Here is a 25,016-nt window from a genome sequence, read left to right as displayed (position 1 = left end):
TCAGCCAGTCAGCTCTATTTATAGATTAGCAGTCAGGGTTGTTTATAGATTAGCAGTCAGGGTTGTTTATAGATTAGCAGTCAGGGTTATTTATAGATTAGCAGTCAGGGTGACATAGCTGACATAGTGGTTGAAAAGACTCAACCTGACTAGTATGTTTACAGGTCATGGTTTATGCGTAGTTATTGTATAACTGAAAATTACAATGACTGATAACCCAAACATTATAAATGCTATCTCTCTATTTTTTGGTTCCTCTGATGGTGTATAAAACTGACTTATTGTTGGTCTCTGTATTGGGTCAAGTTTCTTTCCATAAACAAGGAAGTATTCGTGTATGGCAGATTCAACATCCTTAAACGTTTGAATTAAATGTCCTTGCTGATGTAGTTCTTCATTAATAAAATCTGATCTTAATATCCTTTTTCTGGCCCATTGTTACTGGTCTACTTCAAGTTGTTCTAATGCTTAATTATGTCGTTTATGCTCTTCAACTTCTTTAGCGTTTGATTCCCTCAGAGTAGGAAATAAATAATTACTCCCCAAAAAGCTAGAGCATTAACAATAGCTCCACCGACCATCATCGCAATTGTTGCCATATTTATATGAATATGAAATATTCAAATGTTCAATAATATAAAATATTTAAATGTTTAATTACTTCATTATGTCTTCCGGGATAAGCCCTTGTTTGATGAGCTTATCTTTTGTAGCCATTGCTAATCCAATATCATGAATGATCATACCAATATCATAACCATTAAAATCTAGCTTGAGTGATGTAGCTTTACTAATCATTTTAGCCATACAAGCATAGCCAATGGCCAAGCTGCTGACCACCGCTGAATAATACGTTGCGTTTACCAACATTTTACCGTCTGTAACTGGAGTAGTCATGCTTTTTATAACATTATATGGGGGCTTACCTCTAATTGAACTTCTTGTTGTGTAATCGGGGGTGACGTTTTCTCTTCTCCGGTCTTATAAAACAACCATACCACCACCATAGCAACAACTCCTAGTGCATAGGGAGCCCAAGTTTTAATCGGACGACTATGTTCAATATTTAAATTATGCATTAGTTTTCTAGCCTTCCTTGCTAACGCACCTTTCCTACCAGCTGAGATTTTCAAAGGATTCTTTGTCACTCTGGCTTGTGATTTCGCAATCGCTGGTATTTCCTTGTTCACTTGTTGTGATTGTGCAATCGGGGTTATTTCCTCGTTCACTTGTTGTGATTGTGTCTGCACAATCTGTGGTGTCACTTGAGTCTCCATTATTATTAAGTGGGCACGTATGTTTAAATTGACAATACCTAGCCGTTATTAAAGCTGTGGTGAGTGGAGCTAAGAACATTCCGTATCTATGATAAAACTCACAGCTCACTGCGCTTATAGCGAGTTCGATGAATGGGTCTTTCTCGAGAGATTCGCATAAATACGGGCAATGTTCTGCTGGGATAGGGAGAAACGTACTAGCTACGACTGTGTATAGTTGTAAAATAGCCAAACCTATTGTCTGAGTCATGGTAGCTCCCAGTCTAGACTTGTAACGCGCATACAGTTTTTTAATTTCTTCATCGGACATGTTTTCAATTTTTTCGATGGTATCATTTTACCCAAATCATTGGGAACATTTTCCACCGGCTACCAAAGCCATAAGTCTTTCTCTATGTTTATCTAAAGATTTATCTGTATGTTCTTCTGCATGTTGATCTGGTTCTTTAAGCATTTGTTCGATGAGTTGGTCTCATTCCATAATGTAATACCTAAGGAGATATTTAAGTCCAACATAATAAAATATGGCGTATCCAATACAACCCGTAATAATAAACTGTTGCGAAAGAATGAGGATTTCAAACCACATTATTACATAATAATAATGTTCAATTTATCGTATTTTTGCTATTTTGCTATATTTGCTATATTTTTGGTATAATTTTGCTATTTTTGCTTAGCAGTTGCTATATTTTTGCTTAGCAGTTGCTATAATTTGGCTCAGCAGTTGCTACATATGCCATATTTTTGCTATATTTTTTGCTTAGCAGTTGCTATTTTTGCTATATTTGCCAAGCAATTCCATAAGCAGCTGGTTGATCGGTCTTTAATATGAGTTTACAGTGCTTCGATGAAGCTAACAGTTTCCTGACATTTCGTTCGAGCTTGGTATAAATAACATCATTTTCACGTAGACATTCCTCAAATGAATCTCGGTCTTTGCAATGAAACAGGGCTACCCATTTGGTCTGCTCTCTGAGATCTTTCAGGACAGAGTTGTATTTTTGAGTAAGTACCCAAACACTATGCTGAGTATGCTAAATATGAAAGCATATCTTTCTTTTTGGTTAGTTCTTTACTCGCACTGCAGTCGTCTATTATGAAAAGGGTTGATTCTCCTTTGTATTTTTCGTGACATACTTGTAAACAGTCTTGTAAACGATCGCCTTGATCAACTTTGTACACCCCGGGATCATTCATTACCCAATCTCTTGATAGGTATGTTTTATTAATGCTTATAGTCGGACACAGAATAATAATAATATGATCGAAAACATCCCGATAATGACTTTGTAAAAATATCTAGAACAAAAGCTGTTTTTCCGCAACCCATTTGCCCGCAAGTGAAATCGCAGTGCGGTTCTTTAGGTAAAAGATTATTAATAGATCCGCCCACTACCGTGTAGTTGGTCATCGTCCATTGTTCGCATGTCAAGCCATAGCGCATACTTCGTGGTAAGGAATTCAGCCATCGATACATCCCCGAGAAACAGATCTTTCACGACCGCGTTCTGGGCTTTGTTTTATAGAAGGGAGTTTTTTAATCTCATCCCACTGTTGATATGCTCGCATGCCTTGACTATATAGTTGATTAGGCACGCCCTCGATAGTCAATTCTACTTTTGTAATCTTGGGATTGTAGAACGCCTCGGTATCTCTTGCAAATGCTTCAGAGGGGTCCTCGAACAACATTAAAGGGGCACTGATCTAACGCAATTCCCCGGACTGGTTGCTGCCTTTGTTATTGTTTTTTTCCCCGTGAGTACCCGGATGATACGCAGCGCAACTGAGCGTGACCAGAGACTGGGCTACCGTCTGCAAGGACAGCTAAATGAACTTGGAGGCTGGAGGCAATATTTGTTTTACGCATTTTTGCATAAACACTGATTGGTTAACTGTGATCTATAAAGATTTCGACAAAGGGCGCATGTTAATTAATTTCTTCGGCCTAAACAAAGAGACAAAAAGAACGCGTAGCTCATCGGATGTCGTCATTTGGAAATACCACAGATGGTTATAAGTATCCATGCAGTGAAAGTATTTTCGGGTTTTGGATTGCGTCGATAATACGATTACTACTCCCTTGTTGTCATCCACGTTTTCTCGTCTAACCCTACACTTGTGTATCTGTCGTCATTCCCTTGATGCTCAGTTAATGAATTTATTACAGGTACAATTAGTGGTAGCACCACTTAGATTACCTGACAAAGGTTCCCATTTGGCATTTATTGTGTCTGGGGTAATTATTCAATCTAAATCCAGGTTGGGAGTGAGGTGAAATGTGTGTTATGTAATATACACGTGGCAGCCAAGCAAGAGATGAATGATCAGTTCATTTCCTTTTTTTGTATATCAACGGATCGTTCCTGGTCATCAAAGGATTAACAGAAAATACGTTGATTGATTAATCACTGTTATCTTGCACAGTGGATATGTCAAAAGTGAGTGTTTACATGTCTAGGTTTACTAAAACAAAGGGAATACACTCATATCATGGCGTGAAGTGCCGATGTTAAAACAACATACTTTGTTCAAAGGGATAACTGATAATACGTTGATTGATTGATCATTGTTATCTGTCACTCAATGGAACCGTGGACGTTATGAAAATAGTTGTCACGTGGGCTTTCTCAGCCGACCCTTGAAGACTTGACACCTATGTGAAACACCTGAAACAATCCAAGTGATCAGTTGAGAAACGAACACGGTTATAATATCCCGAAACGATATATATTTTTTAAAATATTTGATTGTTACAGAGACACGTGACATCGAATAAGTTTCTTTGTACAGCTGCAGACGAGTGGGATATTGTTCCTTTGTGTGGATATTCACGGATACATTCCTCGAACAAGGAAGCTGCCTAAAATTTATACACATAAATTTGGTGGGTTGTAATTATGATATTTGCATTTTGTTTTCCTTCATTTGAACCGATTCGTTCTTGTTTCTCTATGTCTTGGTTGGGAAATTCTTCAATGCGCGATAGACGTTGTTTTCTCCGGTCTTTTCCTTTGTAAGCGTGTATATATTACCGTCAATTTGTAAAATTTGATTCTCTCAGGCAATTTATAAAATGTGTAAATATTTCAGCCATTTTGACTAAGAAATCTATCCAGATTGATTAAGACGAACAAAAGGGCCTACAAACATCACAACAGATTATTATGTAGGATTAGAAGCCAAACAACATAGACATGTACTTTTCAACGAAATGTTTTTCAGTCACTTTGTAAAATATTTAGACGTTTAATAAATATGTTACACATTTTGACAGTAAAAAAATATACACACTATAAACAAGCAATGCTTAGGTGAAATATTTACTTCGTGTTGCAAGTAAAAATAGTGTAAACGAAAATCGCAAAATTACCAAGCAAGTGACTTATCAAAACTTCGTCACCATTACCGATGCTACCCCCAAAGATACCTACATTTCCTTATTATCTCGAAAACTGTATTTCATTTTGTTGATCAATGTGACCATACGCCCTTATTACTACCGGTATCCATAAACGTGACTAATGCGCTTACGAAAGGCGCAGCAGAGGTCGCGAACTAGTCTAGATTTCTGCTATACATCCGGGTACTCACTGGGAAAAAACAATAACAAAGGCAACAACCAGTCCCGGGGAATTGCGTTAGATCAGTGCCCCTTTAAGATACCCTTCAACGATCCAGCGGGAACGTTTAGATTGATATTCCACGTCGTATCTCTTTTGTTCCTCGTGATCTTTCGATGTCACAGCAAGCAATCGTACAAAATAGCTAAACTTCCGGTATACTGGTTACGAATTTGTCTGGCTAATTCGGGATCTGTTATCATATCATACTCCAGTGAGATATTTTCAGTAGAATAGCTACTAGGATCTTCAGTAGCTTTGATTACTCTGCTGTTGTCATTAAAAGTGAGTTTGTTTTCTAACCTATCGCCTAGGGATGCTTGATAAAATGGCATGTGGGAATCTAGTAATTCAAAGTCTAGTGGAATATAGAATCGGTTACCTAATGCATCAGCAACGGCCTTATTTTCTATGATGGTATTATCACCACTATCAGCACCTACACGCAGTCTCAATGTTTTGTGATTACAAATACCTTGGTACTGTAAGTTTTCCCGTTCTTTAGTCGTTTTCCAGAGATCCATGTAACAATAGTATACATCGCTGTCGTCAATACTCAAAACATCATTACCGCTAATTTTAATCGCGATTTTCCTAACAATCGCACGACCTATGTTCTGAACGAGCGTCGGCAGAATTCAATCTAATTGTAAATGATAGTCGTGCAGTTCCCGGAACTAACACATCATGTGCGCCGAGATTAGGAAAGCGAACCAGAAGCGTTGATTCTGATCGATGGTATTAGGGTTATTAGTTATAGTTACAGAATGACAAATTGCTTTGACCCCTAATGGATCCCGAAGTCTACGTTGTGGGTTTAACTTGCGTCCGTATTGCTAAGACATTGTTGTATTGAAATTATGTAACCTTATGTTTAATATAAAAATGGATGATATTAATCTAGATAACATAACTGATACTAGTACAATCGAAGAGGGTACTGATGAAACCAGCTTTACGAATCTTAACGATGAACTTTTGAAACCAGCCGTTAAAAAAAATATGTTAGCCAAATTGGTTGTGAATTTTCAAAGTTTACGATAGATAGTAAAGGAATATTGCGACTGAGTGGCTCTCCAGATATTGATCTTATGAATTCTCATACTCGTAAGCCCCTAGCCTTGTCTACGATAGCCAGTAAACATTTCATCAACATTGTTCGTAATGAATTAGGTTTTGTAGACTACTCACGAGAACTCACGAGAAAAACTTTCTGTGAAGACTACTTAGGTTCTTCGGACTGTGCGTGATGAACTCAGTAACATAGATAATTTGGAAGAAAGCTCGAAGCTGGCCTCAGACGGACTCGGAGAAATCTTGGCTACTTACTACGATAATTCCACATTATAGGTACCATCCTCGGAGTTCAGTATTAGGGAATTATAAGGTCTTGACAAGGCAATGCAAACAATGCGGGGAGAACTCATCAATAATATAGCCAAGCTATCCGAACTCGACAACATATAGCTTATGAGAAAACAAAACTTGAACAGGCGGGTAATGAATTCAGTAGACGCCGTGTGGCTGAAAGATTGCGTAACTTAGAAGATGAAAGATCAGCCCGCCTCGAAGCGGTTTCCAGTAATAGAAAAGCACTTCGTTCACAAATCAGTCAAATTCGAGAAACTTTCGATCAAGTCCTCAACGATGATACTACACTGGCCGATAAAATTAAAACATTGGTCAGAGAACGGGATAACCATTGTCAGTATTTTAACCGCATTGGGATTTATTATATCGACTTTGACTCTCGCGTTAACTGGTGGCGGGTGGAGGTACAGGAGGTGGCAAACCACCTAGGCCGGGTTGTGTAAAAGAGTGGATAAAAAAGCATTTAAAAGCATTAGGAGAAGCACTGGGAAAGACACATCTGCACTTCCAGGTATAATGGGGAGTATTGTTTCCTGGCTCTTGAATTTATTAGCTAAAACCACCACTTGGCTTAGTCAAAACTTGTGGCCACTGATCGTAGCAATTGCAGGGCTGTTGTACATATCCGCTAAGAACTATTTAACCAAATAATAACTATTTAACCAAATCAGTAAACTAGCTGCGACTCTACCTACTAAAAGCGCTGTTTTTTCATCGATATGTTGTTGATTTTTAGCTGCAATATGTGGTGGCACTTGTGGTTGTGCGTCAGTAGATGGTTGTTGTGGTGTCTGTGGCTTGACTATTCCTGTTTCACCTGTGTTTGTTTGCGTTATTAATTCGGTGTTAATATCTGAATTTATACCTGGTTTTTGCTGTTCGGTAGCAATAACAATTTTATTATTATAACCGATCGCTTGTCCGATCTTAAGTTCCATATTACTCGTAGACATGTATAGTCCCGGCGCATAAACGTAGTCTACTTTTGATTGAGCGTACTGTAATACATCTTGATAACGCTTTATAGAAGATGGTATGTCAACTGGTGAATTAATAGCATCCTTCACGTTTGCGACAAACTGTTTTTGTGCATCGAGCGCCGTCCCAGAACCGATTATTCCCGTTTGTGTTTGCGATTGTGCACCAAGAATTGCCGTACATATGTTCTTATTGATTCATTAACTCTTACAACTCCTGGGTTAGTAAAATTATTTTCTGTTTTATCATTAAGAAATTCATTCCAAGCATTTCCAGGTGGTTGCTGAACCTTTTGGACGGTGAAAGCAACACACCACTTAAAGTTCATACGATCGTCTTTCCACTCAGACTTACTTGAGAGAGCTGAGCTCGGAAGAAGCCGACCTCTTTTCAGTAAATCATCGCTGACTTCTTTAACAGAGTGTGCACCAGCATACGGAATACCTAGACCATGGTTAACTCAACTCAGACGCCAATCTTTACTTGTAGAAATACCAAATTCCTGACAACTATGTTCGAATGCCCAACTATTGTACGGATTATTGATGCATTCCATGCTCGATCCTGCGGTAATGGGGCACTAATTTCTTTAAGTATACATCTAATCTGACAGTACACGTGAAATGATAAAACAGACTTATTTAGTTCAAATCCTGGGGCATAAAGAGATACACCACATCCTGTTGTGGTACACCATATGGCAGAGTCTAACTGGTTTTGACAAAATTGCATTGGATTGTGGAACCAATCGTGCACCATTTTATCGCTAGTTGCAGTGACCCTGTATTTTTCAAAGATATCAGGGAATTTAACAAAAAAATTAGCACCGATTAGTAATGTAAGTTGATTTAATACTTAAGTTATGATATAGTATCTTTGTATATTTAATATGTATGTTACACTCCCAGGAATAACAAATGGTCAGTCTATTGAATTGCTTCATACTATCGATAACTCGGATGGACAACTTGAAGTCGCTCTCTGCGATGTAACGAATTACCTGCAGTGGACCTATATAAATGCTGTGAGAGGTAATAATCAGGTACTAGTTGGAATAGATGGTGACATTTACATTATACCTGATGGGTATTACAGCGTATGCTCACTCAATGATGAAATTTTTAAACTTTTGGGAGCTAGTCTCACACAAAATGAGTCGAATGGGATGTTGATTTTTAATGCTGGAGAAAAGCTTGTAATTCTTTTTAAGAACTTAGCAGAAACACTTGGATTTGATAGTAAAGGACGCAACACGACATGGAGATAAATTACCCGATTTAGTTCCCTTTTAAAGAGTTGTGCATCCATCTTGATCAAATCAGTACAACGGTTAATATTCAACTCGAAAGTCCTTCAACTCTACTGAGAGCTATTCCAGTCAAAGATGAACAATATAATAGTGGGAGAACGGAATCTTTCTCATCATTACAATATAAAAAATTAAAGAGGGGTATTATTTCAGACCTCAAAATTTCTGTATTAGATTTAAAACATCAACCTGTACACATAGGATACTTGAGTGTAACACTCCATATCATAAATAATGGTTGATTCATCAGGCCCTGGAACACTCAGGCAATGTAATACAATTGCGCTTTCCGATCTCGGAGACACAGAAGGATTCGGTAAGCCTGGTACCGATGGTAAGTTATACGCTTTACACTTACAAGAAAATGTATACAAGCGGAAAGAAGTTACATTCACAGGTAATCTAGGAGATTTAAGCGATGTCGACGTTAGTAGACTCAATAAAAACACTTCGTACAATCTTACTCGCAACGATGATAAAAAAATGGACTATGATCGAAGCATAAATCGAGTGGCTACTGAATATCGTCATTACCCCACCATATGTGATGGCGGGTAAGGCAAATAATTTAATAGTGGGGTCGTACTCGGGGCTTATATCCCATCAAAACGAAAAAGTGTGTTAGTCTCTCCTATGCCAGAAAACCTAGGCCTATCCTACTTGGCATGGAGTCTCAGGACTGGCAGGAATAGCGATAAAATTTATTTCTCGTAAGTTGCAAAAGAAAGCATTAAAACATGATAATATTCGGATACTCGCCGAAAAAAGGTTGAACAGCATTGAGGATCATATTTCAACAGCACTGGCTGATTGTAAGATATCCGAGGAGGAGTTTCGTTTAGTGCTGTCAGAACTCACCAAATACAACGTAATGAAGCAGGAGATTCGATCAAATTCTCGTAAGACCAGTGGTATTAGCGAGGACGAGAAAAAAAAGTTCATAGAACAGGGGGGAAACAACAAGCACATCAATTATTCCGTGCCAAAACCAAAGAACTGGTTTGAGATTAAAAATAGATTGCTTACTATCATTAGATCACATTTAAACAAATGCTTACATAAGTACCGTATTCGACCCATTAAGCGGCCCTCCCCCAATAAGTTTAAATTGTATTTTTTGTTCAGCTAGGCATTGTTTTATATCCAGGGATTAAGATTACCTTGTGCATTTTCTCGTAAACTAAGCCGGACACAGCAATCAGCTGTACACACGTTTTCTTGGAATCTACCGGTGATTCGGTCAAGACACACCAAATGATATAACTTTACAGGATTTTAAATGCAAGGATCGGCAAAAGTTGTATCTGAAACTATTTTTTTATCAGGAATAATATATTCCAATATCTTGTTAATTTAGATGCAGCTTTTACTAAACATATCTAAAATAATAATAACCCTAAGCGAAGCAGCTGATCGCTATTGCCGGGTATTATTCTTTACATGGAACCAGTCTGACCAGTCACTGTCAAGGCTCCCGTGCACGTGATCGCGAGAATTACGTGTTGACATAGAATCGTCCAACAAAAACAAATATGACTTTTAATGAATCAAAGTATAGCATTTATGATATATGTATCCATTCTCTGTCAACTAAAGTTCGTTTCAAGGTGTCAATAGCGGTAATCTGACCGTGGTTGCTGTTGATAACGGTGAGTTGTGCGATCTTCCGATCACTTCACACACGATTTCGCCGAAATTAATTAAAACAATATTAAAAGGAATTTTGAATAAAATTAATGAAATAAGTTACAAACAAAAGTCCAGATATACATAATAATCACATGAATAATTTGCGAACTTCAGTATGGATTTGTTTACATGGTATTTCCGGTGTTACGTGCTGACAGTAATGTCTTTCCATGGGGGGAAAAAACATCAAAACTCATTAATTCGTGTATAATGCGCACCCCCTTCTACACAGCTGTGTTTTTTGGAAAAAAAGTGCGCACTATTCTCAAGAAAATATGGTAAGGCTTACTGATGAATTTACGCCAATTTTACTCTGAATTGGTCCCAATAAGCGCCCGACCCTTCTGTCTTTTTTTAAGCACCCTGGGCGCTTAATGGGTCGAATACGGTATATAATAATGGAGAATTACAAACCAACAAAGGAAGAACTCGAAAAAGCTATCGAAGCATTAATGCTCAAGGACATATAATCAAATGGAGAGAATTACCACAAGATATATATTATATCAGTGATGTCAAACCAACAAAATACGGTGATCGATTGTTTCTTTCCAATTACCAAGAAGAGTATATAGTCTGGTCTCCGAGTAAAATGAACGAAGAACTTAGTAAAAATGTTGAGTATCACTTTGTTAAAAATAATGGTATACGTATGCATAAAAATAATAGAGAATATTTTCATTACAATTTAGTTTAATGTTATGACGATCGTTAAATTGCATCAGCATTTACACATAAAAAATTCCCCCTGTAGTGGTGGTATAGATATATAAAACTGGCTCCAGTGGAAGTGGTCCAGAACCCTCATCATCTATACTACTAAAATAATATAGATCTTTCATTGATCATATTGAAATATTATCATGGTAGTATTTGGCAACAAACAACTACCATTCATATTCATAAAATCCTTTTATACAACATGCACCAATTAACCCTTAAATATCAAAACAGATTTCAGTGATTTCCATTTCTTTTATTTTGAACATTGTATCATGATATCTAGTTGATGACGTAATTTTACAGTGCCTGTTACTCTTACAATTTCTTGCTGTCAATATTCACAACATTGAGGCTAAGGGCAACGTTGCATGAGACCTTCACGTTTTGCGTACCGTATCGCCTCACCGCTGTACACACTGAAATGCATGCATATGATGCTCGGCGATGCTACAACATAGATATAGGAACGTATACAAATCTACTTAATTTTTAAAAGTGTGATATTCATACATCAAGGGGAACACTTTCAGTACCGATTGCAAAACGTCAACAAAGCGACCTGGGATGAACGATCAGCTGATCTCACCGCATCGCTTCGAACGCCTATCTAGTGGTTAACTATACAATATAATCAGTCGTGGTCATCCCTGATGTATCATTAAATCAAGGAACATTTATTTCTGGACATGGCAATAGATAAATCATTGTTTAGGCGAAAAGATATACTGTCCAACACACAAGCGTGACCGTCTGTGGTCGACAGAGGTGAAGGTTATACTAGTTAGCTATCTCTAGGCGTCATAGTAACATGTAGTGCTCGTATCGCGCATACCACATGCGCCGTCAGTTTAAGGTTGGACCGTCCGGGTCAGCGCACCTAGCGGGTTAGTGAAGGGAAGATAAATTGAAAAAGATCGTCCATTGGCCCTTGTTTAATGAAGCACCGACTGTTTGAAATCTTCTACCCTCTCTACGGCGCTTTATGCTAAAACAATTCAGCAGACTAAAGGTTAATGGAACCTTACGAGCCCACGGCTGAAGCTACCCTACTTCAAAAAGCCAGGAAAACATCGTTTCTGCTACTCATGGCAACAGCAGCAAGAGTTTCAGAACTACATGCTTTAGACTATTCTTGTCTTACCCATGATCAACATTGGACCTCAATAACTCTAAGATCGCTCCCAGACTTCGTGGCCAAGAATCAATCTACCACAATGGGACCATTGTGTCATAGACATTATACAATTCCTGCATTAGGACCAACAGTCGATCACCCAGACAGACTCTTATGTCCAAACAGAGCTCTCAAGTTCTATCTCTCGGCTACAGACCCACAAAGATGCCATCGAAGGAGACTCTTCCTATCCTGTAAGACCAACTCAAACAAGGATATCACCAAGGCTACTTTAGCAGGTTGGCTAAAAGCTACAGTTATATCAAGTTATGCACAGGCTCCGAATTCTACACCACGTCTCTGTTCCTGCTCAGCTCATGAAATCAGAGCCTTAGCCCTAGCCATAGTCTCAGTAGAACAAGTAGCTGTCAATGGGCCTCACAAAACATCTTCACTAGTTTTTACTTGACCAGACTTAGAGGGCATATATTCCCTAGGTCCGGTTGTCGCGGCACAAACTATCGTCCACCAATAGTTTCACCCCTGCTATCAAAAAAAGGTGGGGACGAGGATCTGACACCAGCAGCATCAGAGGGTGAGTACACCCTTGATTATTCTGCCTATTAGGTGTAGGATGGATAAGAAGCACCTTAAATATCAACTATCACCTTTAGACCGGAGGTAAAGTCATTACCGGAAGAGAGGGAATAACTGGAAGTGACATCATCACCGGAAATAGCAGAACAGAGTCCTTCTCACCAGGAAATGACGTCTTTGGGGTAGAAATAGACCTAGAGAGAGGTCATTACCAAAAAGGGGAAGTGACATACCGGAAGTGACATCATGACCGGAAGTGTAGTCAGAACCGGAGGTGACGTAATCGTGGGTATTAGAAATCACAAATCCATGTTTATTACGATCAAGATCAGCAAATATAACGTTAAGCTAGTAAAAAATATGACATATTTGACTGATTTTTTACACAGTTTCTTATTTTCAAGTCTTCGAGGGGAATTTCAGAGGAAATCATCTCGAGTAGGATTAGAATCATTACATAATGGTTTCCAGAAAAGGTTTGCTGTCAATTACACGGGGAGTTACTGGAGGCAGATCCCACTGTGGTCCCTCTGGTATATTCTTACAGATATGTTATAGAGGTAGAAGTTCGTAAGAATTATCGAACAATAGTTATCATTGTTAATCATTCTATGAATACTACCTCTAATACAAATTACTCCCTCCCACCTCCCCAATTCTTCTACCTCTAGTTGTTGATGAGGAAAAAATGTGATGTTGTCGCCATTATGAGGTCATGGGTGGTTAAGAGACTACTAATTGTGTGATTAACAGTGAAGAAGACGTCTGTTGAAAATCTGAAAATTTTTGTTAGTGTGATTGAAGCCAAAATTCAGGATTTATGGCAGATATGTAATAGAGGTAGTATTCTTAGAATTATTAACAATGATAAACTATTGTTCAATATTTCTCTGTTTATTAAAATGTCTGTTGAGTTTCTGAGGTAATTTATGTTATCTACCACATGTATATGCTGCATTATGGTACTCTGATATGCCTCTTTAACTATCGAGTCCTTCGGTTTTCGGTCCAAATCCCTGAATCGTATCAAATTTATATAACTGTTTCTGACTGTGGCTGTCAAAAGAAATTGTTGCTTGACAGTTTCTCATGAGAAGTTAGCGACAGTATTTCCCATGACACGAGTGAATTTAATCATTTCTGTTTTACTGTTTTGAGAGTGAAGTTTGTTGTCCTTGGTAATAAAAATAATATATTTCCTCCCTTGTCACTTTTTCTAAAAAAAACATGGATGAGAATCTAATTATTAATTTGTTGTGGCCTTGTGTGGCTGCTTTTGGTTGCTCTGTTAAAACTTCAAGCTTGAGCAAGTGTTGACTTCATCATATCTATATTACTGTTATTCTTGTGCAGAATTGGTTGGTATGACTTGACTGATTGTGTGTCACTATATACTCATGCTGTCAATTATTTGATTTTTTACATGCTGACGTGATAAAGCTTGAATATTGTCGACTTGAATCTGAAGACAGCATTCACTCACACCCCATTGTGTGTATACTTTCTCATACTATACCATCTTTGTTTCAGATAGAACAGACAAAATACCTATGAATTCCATCAAAACTATAGTTAGTGAAGCTTTAGATGGTCATGAAGAATATCACATGATGGTATGTATTACTCAAAATGACAATATGTTCTATACATGGAGATCTCTGTTCTATGATTTGTCCTAGCTTTCATTATTGTGGTTACTCATCCTTAAACATCCATTGAATCCATTAGCCCGAGGGAATTAAAACTTGTTCACTCTTTCAAATCTTAAAGACAACACAACCAAGAAAGCTCATATATTGGTAGGATATTGTATACTTTGGGATTCAGATTTAGTAATGGCATTTAGATAAAGAATTTGTCCATGTTGAACCTTTTTAGGTTATCTTCTCTTCTGAAAACATCGCATATACTATTTTGCAGTTTTTAGAGGTTGTGTATGAGATCCTTCACATCTGTGTAGAAATATTTTCACGTTGCAAAATTCAAATGACTGCATTGCAAAAAAAGGAGGAATGAATATCTCTCTATGTAATTTCTGTGTCAGTGACTTCTGTACAGCCCATATGTTTCAAAGGAATATTTCTGACATGATTGGCTCACATGAAAGTAAAGTTCAACAAATGACTTCTGAACACAATAGAATGAGAATGTGTGATAAAATACTAAAATAATTTGTGATTGGATACTCAAATACCTTGTCATGATCTCTCAGACAGGGTTCCAATTGTTTTTCACTTTTGGTGATGTCTTTTAAGGGACGGGCAGCAGGGTAGCCTAGTGGTTTAAGCGCTGCTCGTCACGCCTATGAGCTGGGTTCGATTCCCCACATGGGTACAAGGTGTGAAGCCCATTTCTGGTGATCTTCACCGTAATATTGCTGGAATATTGTCAAAAGCGGCGTAGAACCATACTCACTGACTCACTTGTAAAGGAACAGGTCACCTGAATTTTGGATTGCAGTTCTCATAGATAGCCTTACCAAATGAGCAAGGTTTGATATGATTCAATGATAAGATATAAGATCATGTATGTGTATTAATTCATTGAATTCTATTGAGAGATACTAATTCAAAGTGGTCCCTATTAGGAATGTAACTGATACTGAAGGTAAAATGTCCTGGTTGAAGAGTTACTACTGCAGGCATGTGTTTTCCCTAAATGCATTTGGCAGGGTTCGAAATTAACCTGAGGCTACTAGTCCCAGACAAGTAAAGTTTAAAAAGGACAATTGACATTTTCTTGAGGTCTACCACTGATACAATTAGGGCTGATGGCAACTTTGTAGCAGCTAATTTTTGTTGACTAGTGAAATAAAGATTAATTTATGACCTTGTTTAGGCTAGCTAAATTAATGGTATTTACTGGTTTGAAGTTGTGCTGATGTAGGCCTGTTTTCCTTTTAAAACAAGAACTCAGATTGGAAGTGTATGGTGGCACAACAAGCTTTTCACAAGGACTGAAGTATCTGCTTGCAATACATATTGATGCTCACAGCCACAATCTTGCCTATGTCCTCATTTTGTCTTTGTTTATGCTACATACACATGGCACTGTGTTTTGCACACTGAGTTCTTCCATTTGCAAGTTCTTCATACTTAGAATGTGTCTAACGACCTGAAAAACATAAGACATGTATTTGTCCTATTCCTGCCTATAGCATATTCTTACTGTTGTAATATGACTATGTTTGCAGGGAATCCAGTTAGGACCTACAGAAGCATCCCGGTATTGGGTGTATTGGGTTCCAGCACAGTTTGTGGAAGCCATCAAAGATGCAGTGCTAGGGAAGTGGCAGTACTTCTAGCATAGAGGATAAGGTCTCACCACAAACTTGCACCAGATGTGCTTGCTCACCATGCATAGCATGATCTGTGTTACAGTATCACTATTCACTATTTCTGGCAGTCCAAGTTATGTTTGAATTTCTGATGAAAGATATGTTGCTGCTAATAAAAGCCTATGTATATAAGTTTCTTAATCTTTTAATAGATCTCTTAAAACTCTCAATGCTAAAGTCAACTGTTAACCAATCATATAAATTGTGCATGATATACATAAATGCTTATCTTGTTAAATATCAAAACTTTAAGCATGTAAATCCTGCAAGTTATTAGACAAATTTATTGGCACACAGCTGCCAGTAACAGCCATTGTTGATTCTAGACACTTCACACTGGCATGTGGTCCTATATTTTCTTTTTAATATTATCATTTTTTTCATTTGATCATAACCTTTTGTTCATTTTTGTTTAAAAAAACCCACAGAAGTACCTTCATTCTCAAAAATTAGCAACTTTCCATTTCATTGATTATACATGTGTGGAGACAAAAACAATCTTAATCATCTCCTGGTACATCATCAACTGTAAGAATGGCAATGGGGGTAAACAAACAATTCTACATTTCACGATTCTGTAATTCCATTAGATACAGGTGTGTAAAACGTCACTCAAATGTATGATAAACACAACGCATGCATATGTCACACATCGATGTGAAGCTGGGTCTGCGTGACCCAGAGTTTTTATCAGAATTGACCTGGCTGTCACAGGGTCAACAACGTGGCACACAGAATCTTCGATGACCAAATTCACTGACAACAGAATATAGTGGTGGCTATTGTATGGCAAGCAGAGAATGCGTCGTTTGCATGCATATCACATATCAAAATGTAGCCAAGTGCTTAACCTACTTGGCGATAGGCTCCTTTGGTCTAGTGGTAGAGTCTCTGCCTGGAGAGAGGAAGGTTCAGGGTTCGATCCCCTGATGCGTCATACCAAAAGACGTTAGAAGATGGTACTTGTTGCTACCCTGTCTGGCGCTTAGCATTAAGGGGGTAAAACAAGGACTGGTCACCTTGGAGTCAGTATATTGTGTCTGAGTGGGGTATTCATGTTACACTGCAGCATGGTATCTCAGTGGGCCAGCACTAGAAAATTGGCATCAGTCTGGACTAGTACAGGAAGACACACTACAGTTTGTATTGTTTACATACCTTCTTTGTCAGATGTTTCAAAAACAAACAAGTTACACTTTCAAAAGCAGCAAATTAAGAACATATATTTTGATATATAGCAGGTTAGAATGTGGTAAACACAAGAGGAGAAATACCCTGTCTCAAAGATATGTTTCCTGTGGATGTTCACCCTGGCACATGTCTCATTACAATTCGTCTTAACCACCTATGTTATCGGCATGTGTGTGTGACATGCCACTGTAATAGATTGGGCTTAGGATTAGGATATACAGATATAACATATATTGCACAGAGACTAGCAATGAACACATGTCTTTAATGTGCCACTCAAAAGTAATGAGTATATATACTCACACGCAAAAGGAGTGCAAGTCGAGTATGCAGTATACATGTTATTTATTTTCAACAGTAAAGACAGGAAATACCAATAGGGCAAGATTGACAAAAATTTGACAGAAGACAGTTTAATGGATTAAAAGGCAGATGACATAATTGGTTTTTTTCAAATAGTAAGGGCTTACACAGTTTCGGGGCAATACCCAAAATGTCAGTCAATACCTGGTGTGACCACCATTAGCATTGATCACTGCTACACATCTCCTGTACATTGAGTGGATCAGACGATTTGTGAAGGCCCTAGGGATCCTCCTGCACACATCCAGAGCAGCTGTGCGTAGTTCATCGGCAGTTGTAGGGACTGGGCGCACATTGTGCAGACGCCTTTGAACCTCATCCCACAAGTGTTCGATGGGGTTCAGATCAGGGCTGAGGGCTGGCCACCGTAGAACACGGATGTAGTGTTGCTAGCTCTGGCAACATGGGGATGAGCGTTGTCCTGCTGGAAAATGTGTTTTTGATGTTGTGCAAAAAATGGAACAACTTAGGGTCTGATCACTTGGTCGATATACCGCTGAGCAGTGACGCCGTGTCCCCGACCTTGACCAACATTCAGAAAGCACATGGGTCCAAGTCTCGCATTAAGTCCAATCCCTGCCCATATCATGACGCAAGGTCCACCCCATGGATCCCTTTCTACAACGTTTCTGTCAGCGAAACGATCACCTCGACACCGCCAAATTCTGACTCTTCCTTCTGCATGGGAGACACAAAAGCGACTTTCATCAGAGAAGATAACACGCCTCCACACACGATGACGCCAATTGCGATCAGCCTGTGCCCACTGAAGTTGTGCTTGTCAATGCCGTGATTGGAGAACAGGACGACGTGCTAGTCGGCGACATCTGAGGTTGTTGGAACGGAGACGTCGGATCACAGTGTCCCGGCTAATGTGTCGATTATGTGTTCCTATGTTCTGTCGAGCACTTTCACTTGCAGTTAGGAACGGATGTCGCTGGTGTTGACGGGTAATCTACCGATCTTGTCGAGTCGTGGTGAACCTAGGACGACCGCTCCGAGGAAGGTCATCTGTGGTCTGTGTAGCATTGTATCGATGCAGGGGCGGTAAATTGTGTTTATGATAATGTTGGAATGGCGGGCAACATCTTGGACAGACTCTCCAGCTTCCAAATGTCCGATAGCCTGGTTTCTCTGAATTTGAGTTAGGCGTGGTATTGTTGACCAAGGAGTGGTAGGTCCAAGAATCAGCCGCAGTTCGTGCATTTTTGATTTCGCAAGAAATTGGTGCATGTTACCCACATATTCATTGAAACGATGCATTTTGGCGATTCGTTTTTTATGTTGCGGTTTTACTCAGGGCTTCCAAAAATATTGATAACACCATAAGGCTTCACAACATGCTAAAACTCGTATCAATTTATGGTTCCTTGTTTGTTACCTATATGCATAAACCACTTGCGTTTCTTTTGCGTGTGAGTATATATATAAACTAAACCGCAAAAGAAACGTCCCCATGGATAGATATATGAGAAACCTTAATTTTTTAAACTTATCCCATCTCACACTATAAATTTCTTCTTATTCTTCGATTTTGGTGTGGAACAGAGTTTCCAGCTTCAAAAACACAACTCACCCAAATACATCCCATACCTCACCAAATCACCACTGTCATCATGGTTCACTCACCACTAAAATCCCGTGCGACAAGACCCCAGCAACCTGATCACCTGACATATCCAGCACCCTCATTCTCAATTCTATCCCTAATGGTTTTCGGACGTTATACTTGTACAGAGAATTTTATTTTATTTTTTTTATTTTATTTTTTTTTTATAAAATTTAAATATATGACCTCTACTAAATTTTACCAATACCATGAAGAGTGTGTGGTATTAATAACAATGTCTTCTGTGTACCACCTTGTCAGAAATTGGATCTCAACTTACTCAGCTAAGTGTTCGATAAAGGCGACTGTTCGTCGGTTCAAGGCGTTGTTTACGGTTTTCGTGCATGTTGTTTTTTCCTCCGCTTTGAAACCCAAACAATTGTGTTATCCCCTGTGGTTGTACCTTCGTTTTCTTGCTTAACAAGATATTAGTCAATTCGGCGATGGTTACATCGCTCTCCATTGAGGAGGACTGCTTTCTGTCTCATTTGACTGCTGCGATTCCCGCCTCTGTGTGGACCACGCCCCTGTGCACGTGCCCGCTGCCTGGCTTCTACAGTTGTCTCACTTTTAAATGGCCAGTGTATGATTCTGTCGTCTGGATCCCTTCACCTAGACTAACTTTTAGTCTATGAAATCTTATTAAACAAATAATTTCCCGATGCCAATATATATGTGAAATAAAGCTAGCTAGAACTGGCTAAATACGCCTTTGTATACATATCTAGTTTGCTGATTTGTTTGTTATTGTTGTTTTTTCTCACAAAAAATAACAATATTCCACAGTCACCGACATAAATCGATACATCAACACATCGTCTGATCAAAAACTCGTCGGCTAGTACGACTTTACCTGCAGGAAGCCTCGGTGGGTTAGATCGCTGACTCTGTTTGTCCCAGATGGGACTCAACCCCATAAAGTAGGAGCTCCCCCTATTCAGATTTGAATTGTCAAACAGAGGCCATCATCTTGAGGCTCAATATCATCGCAGCCCACCTTTATCATTGACGCCCTCAAATTCAGCCTGATATTCCATATTAGTTGGTACGTCTTATCCACCCTCATCGTGGTCAACCTAAACCATCCTAACAGACGAATCGACAGGGGAGTTCGTTGGACTTTCATCGATACAAACGGCAGATGTTCGATGTCTGAAGATGGTTTCTAGCATCATACGGGGCTCGCCTAGGTACTACACCTGTTTCGTCCTATATTCTACAAGAAACTGACTGTCTATAGACTGGTGTTTTTCATTACTCGGGACACCGCTCGTGTGTTGGGAGCTTTTGACCATGTGATCAGAAAGACTGCTGTATTTCTTGTTCTGCGCAAGGGTGAATTACACATCACGCCAAGATTGCTGTTTGTAAACAAGACTACCATGCTGACTTTGGTACAGGCTGATCGCATGCGAGCTGTATGAAACATTTACAGTAGTAGTCAATTATTTCCTTTATTGTCGCATCGATACCCGAATGCACAGCGCTTTTTCCGGTGCCTAGGCAATGGAATGCATCGTCTCTCCACCAGTTCTATGCATCGCCGATCAACCTTGCAGGACAAGTCATCCCTCACTTATTCAAGATGAGAGTTGGTGAATATTGACAGTTTTGTTCGGTATGTGATCCAAATGTTCTCCACGTCCATTCAAGGCACGATTTCTGCTACTTCCGCTTTTCCACCTGGTCCCGATTAACCTGCTTCGTACGATCAGCCAACCATTAAACTACATCTCAGCCTAATTTTTTCTACTAGATACTAGATCACACGCACGACCATCAAGATTTTACCATCGCTTTAGAACACAAATTTTGTGCTTGAATGTCGATCTGCAAGCTAAGTCATCTCCACATTAACAACCCGGAAGTTCAACGTTCTACGTAGGTAAAAGCTATTACACTTTGGACAACCTCTCCACTACCCCATTCCAACTGTCACCAGTCAACAGACGACAGCTTTGACTTCCACATCTGGAAGGAGAACCACCCTCTTGTCACTGGCGGTACACTACCCTCTGGAATTGCTTTGACCCACACGAGTGACTAAACCAATTGCTGGTCGTCACACAGGAATCCGTAATACTTTTACCTGGATGAAGGGATTTAAACCCTGACATCAACAATTACTCAGACTACAATTTTTACCTGGAAATTATTAACTCAACTACGTTGGTTAATAAATTATCAGAAGTCCGACTTACAACCATTCCAGGATCTCCATTCCTTGGGATCAAGTCTAATGAGCCAGACTAACATCCTAGTACCAGAACACAATGAGGAAACACCTCTTGTGAAGGACAGTGGAATCGATTGTTTGCAGAGGAACTTGGTTACACAAGCCGGAATACAACAACCACCTGTTCATAGATGCCTCACTTCAAGGTCGGATAGCTCACTTCAACTTGGAAGTAACATCAGGCCTATGGCCAGAAGCAGACAGCTCTACCAAATCAATTATCTGGAATACGAGGCTGTAATCCAGGCAATATTTCATTGGACCCCACAGTCAAGAAACCAACATCTGATGATCGGGACACTCATTTCAACTGTGGCATACACTTTACACCTTCAAGGCACAATGAAATCAGAGACCCTCCTGCAGTTGACTTTTTTCACCTTTACTGGACAAGCTCAACTTACTGATAATGGCAAGACATATACTGGGAGCGGCAAATGGATTAGCAGACACCTTATCCAGACAAGCCAGACTATCACCTACTGAATGGAAGCTACGGCCAAGGCATTCCAACTGGCAATAAAAGAAAAGGTTGTCTACTAATAACCCTATTTGCATCTGATAACATTGTGTCACCAGCGCCGGACCCACAACTGTGATTAGTCGATGCTCTGACAATATCATGGGAGGATCTAAACGCGTATGCGTTTCCCCCACTAGCCTTGATACCACGGATACTACAAAGATCCTACACACGAGCTACCTATAACTGCTGTTGGTAGCGCCTTCTGACTGACAAGAATTTGGGTTCCAGAGCTTGTCGAACTGGCAGGGATTCCACTACTAAGACTTCCAAACTGGTCACATCTACTGCTACATCATCCCTCCAATCAGGTCCATCCAAGACCAGAATTATACGTATGGAGTATATCAAGAGCAGTCTCATAAGAGGATTTTCCATTAGAGCAGCTAAGGCAGCCTCCTTAGCACTTCGTCAATCAATGAGAATCTCTATGACGATAAATGGAAAAGTTTTCACCAGTTTGCAAGATCCAGGGTTTTCTACAGCCAAACTACTACACCACAAGTAGCAGATTACCTATGCCACTTAAGAAGTACAAGGCATCTTATGGTTCAACACTGGGCACTTACTGGGCAGCGATCAGTTCTGTACCAACTATTATAAACCTCTAGTGACGTCACACTATTGTCTCGCCAGGGTCTTCTTTTACCGACTAAATCTCTACTGGTAGTTTACCGGGCATTCCCAGAGTAAGCCCAAGGCATTCCCAGGGTAAGCCCCGGGCTTTCTGCAAGAAATCCCGGGAGATTTCCTACTGAAAGCCTGGTTTTTGTCCCGAAGAATACCCTCTGTATTGAATTACCTTTTTGCATGAAAAAACAACAACAGAACATGGCTCAACTATTTATTGATATTAGATGAAATTGAAATTGAGCATCACAGTTCGATTTAGTTTGTCTTCAGGTCATTGGTCATCTGCTCTTTTCGGATCAGCTTCTTCACGTGATGGCGAGTTCATTTTTTTCAACATACTAGGTATGTCAGAGACCGTTGCCTTTTGGTTGTCAGAAGTTCTCTTGTAATTTTGAACGGCGTCGCTCCGATGTCCTGAAACAAATTGCTAAGATTACTGAAAGTATTACACATACAGCATACAAATACACTTAAAAACTATTACAGATTCCAAAAACACCAATATTACCATATATATCATAAATAAAAAAGAGCATCTTACTGGTTTGGAAAAAATATTTCTTTGATATGTTATGACATTTGCTGAATAACAATTATTTCTTATTACTGCAGGACTAAAATGTTTATCAACCTACCGGTAATTTTGCAAATCATTTGTTCATCAACGTCACCTTGATACAATGGAGTGGCTGCCGTGGCTCTCAAGGAATGGTTTATCTTCATGCCCTCAATACCGGACGTCTTGCACAGTCTTTTGACGGTAACTTGTAAGGTTATTTCACGCTCGGACAGTGGATCTCCTAAACGGAATTTAAAGTCATCACTTTCCTTGTCTTCTTCAGCACAGGATGCCGATTCTTTAAAAACTGACTACGTCAGAAATATATCGTTGTTGTCTGCGTCCATCCTCTTCAGTGGAATTCATTCGACTGGCTTGAACCACGTGCGCTCATTGTTACAACGGGCCTGAATCACGTGCGTCACGTGCAGCGCGCGGATGCACTCCCCGCATATTGCAGTTAAACTCTCAACAGGAAATATCAATGAAGTCATGTTAATACCAATTAGTAAAATTATTTCTAAATCATATTATTTGATCAGTTCATAAGTGAGATCAAAACCACGCCCGAGGTTTTGTTTGAGAAATATGCCCTTGGCCTCAGGAAAGGGGGTCGGGCCTTTCGTCCCTCCCCCTATTCCCTCCTCCGCGGGCATACTTCCCAAACAAAACCTCGGGCGCGGTTTTGATCCTACACCTCACAAATGGGATAAAACTTACTATAGTTCCCGAACCAATAGATCTACACAGGTCTTTCAGGCGTTACAATGACTTCAGGCTCCAAGGTTTCCGCTGTCGGTGACCTTCAGACATTGATTCGCTCACACCAACTTATGTACCAATCTACCAGACTTGGCCTTTCAGCATGGGATCTTCCTGTATTCTTCCGTCACTTCTCCTGGCTGACTATGGACCACCTGTAGATAAAACCTCAAACTTTACGTTCATGACGATCTTCCTGCTTGCGCTGGCTCCTGCAGCTCATGTTAGAGGAACTCGTGTTTAGACGTCAGTTGAGTCCGGTTCCAGCATCTTCAACAAGATATGCATTCAAGGACAACTGCATCGTCTTTTCAGCCTCCACCACTCTCATTGATTGAGAGCTGATGTCATGGAAGACATTTCACTTTGCCCAGCCTAAGCCTACAAGATCTACTTGAAGACATCTCAGACCATCCGTCGCTGTTGCAAGCATATTCTTCATCCACAGCTGCAACTTCTGATGTATCTTGAACCACCATCTTCACTGGCTGCGTTCTTTCATCCTCAGGGTCTAAACCTTTGAGAGACTACCACCCGAGCTGCTTCCAATCCTCATGGGACAAGGGCAGTGACTTCCAACTTGGCGTTGCATAGTATCGTACACTTTCAGCCATCCTGGAGGGATGTTCTGGCGTTCTGATATGGTCTTCACCTCCTACTCCTTTGGGCACAGCACATATGAGGAAGCCCAGTGGACTACAAGTCCCAAGTCTGGTTTCCTCTATATATTGCAATATTTATATTTATTGCTTATGTTAATCGGGTTTCCCAGATAAAATCCCAGAGGGAGGGTATATATGCTTGTCTTTTGGGACTTCGGTCTACGTCAATAGAAGCCACCATCCAGTGCGGCCATTTGTTAAATGGTGTTCAATCTTCTACCTGCTCACCTCTGTCTTTTGCACATGTGATGTATCAGTAGTTGATTGAAGACCTGTGTGATAAACGGGTATTGTCGATCGTTTCCTCTTCTCGTTCTTACCTTAATCAATCTCTATGTGAGTCTCTATGATAGGCTGACGAAGCGAAAAAAGAGATGCCAAGCTGGTCCGCCTTACGTCCTTGGGAGCGTATGTGTGAGGTCTGTCTTGTAGAACCTACGCCGGGGACAGGGTGTTTGAA

General features: G+C 39.7%; 1 protein-coding gene across 2 annotated transcripts in view; it reads left to right on the top strand.

The window, feature by feature from the left end:
• Positions 1-16,136, top strand: part of LOC139469180 (ubiquitin domain-containing protein UBFD1-like) — a 280,993-nt gene extending 264,857 nt beyond the window's left edge. For both annotated transcript variants that reach the window (XM_071251314.1, XM_071251315.1), the window contains exons 7-8: positions 14,212-14,294; positions 15,875-16,136. In XM_071251314.1, the coding sequence (XP_071107415.1) occupies positions 14,212-14,294; positions 15,875-15,985 (194 nt within the window). In that variant the 3' untranslated portion in view covers positions 15,986-16,136. The remainder of the gene's footprint in view (positions 1-14,211; positions 14,295-15,874) is intronic.
• Positions 16,137-25,016: the final 8,880 nt, after the last annotated feature.

The sequence above is a fragment of the Haliotis cracherodii genome, unplaced genomic scaffold (genome assembly GCF_022045235.1).
Source record: "Haliotis cracherodii isolate W230 unplaced genomic scaffold, xgHalCrac1.p SCAF_2, whole genome shotgun sequence".
NCBI lineage: Eukaryota > Metazoa > Mollusca > Gastropoda > Lepetellida > Haliotidae > Haliotis > Haliotis cracherodii.
This window is presented reverse-complemented; position numbering and strand designations above follow the sequence as displayed.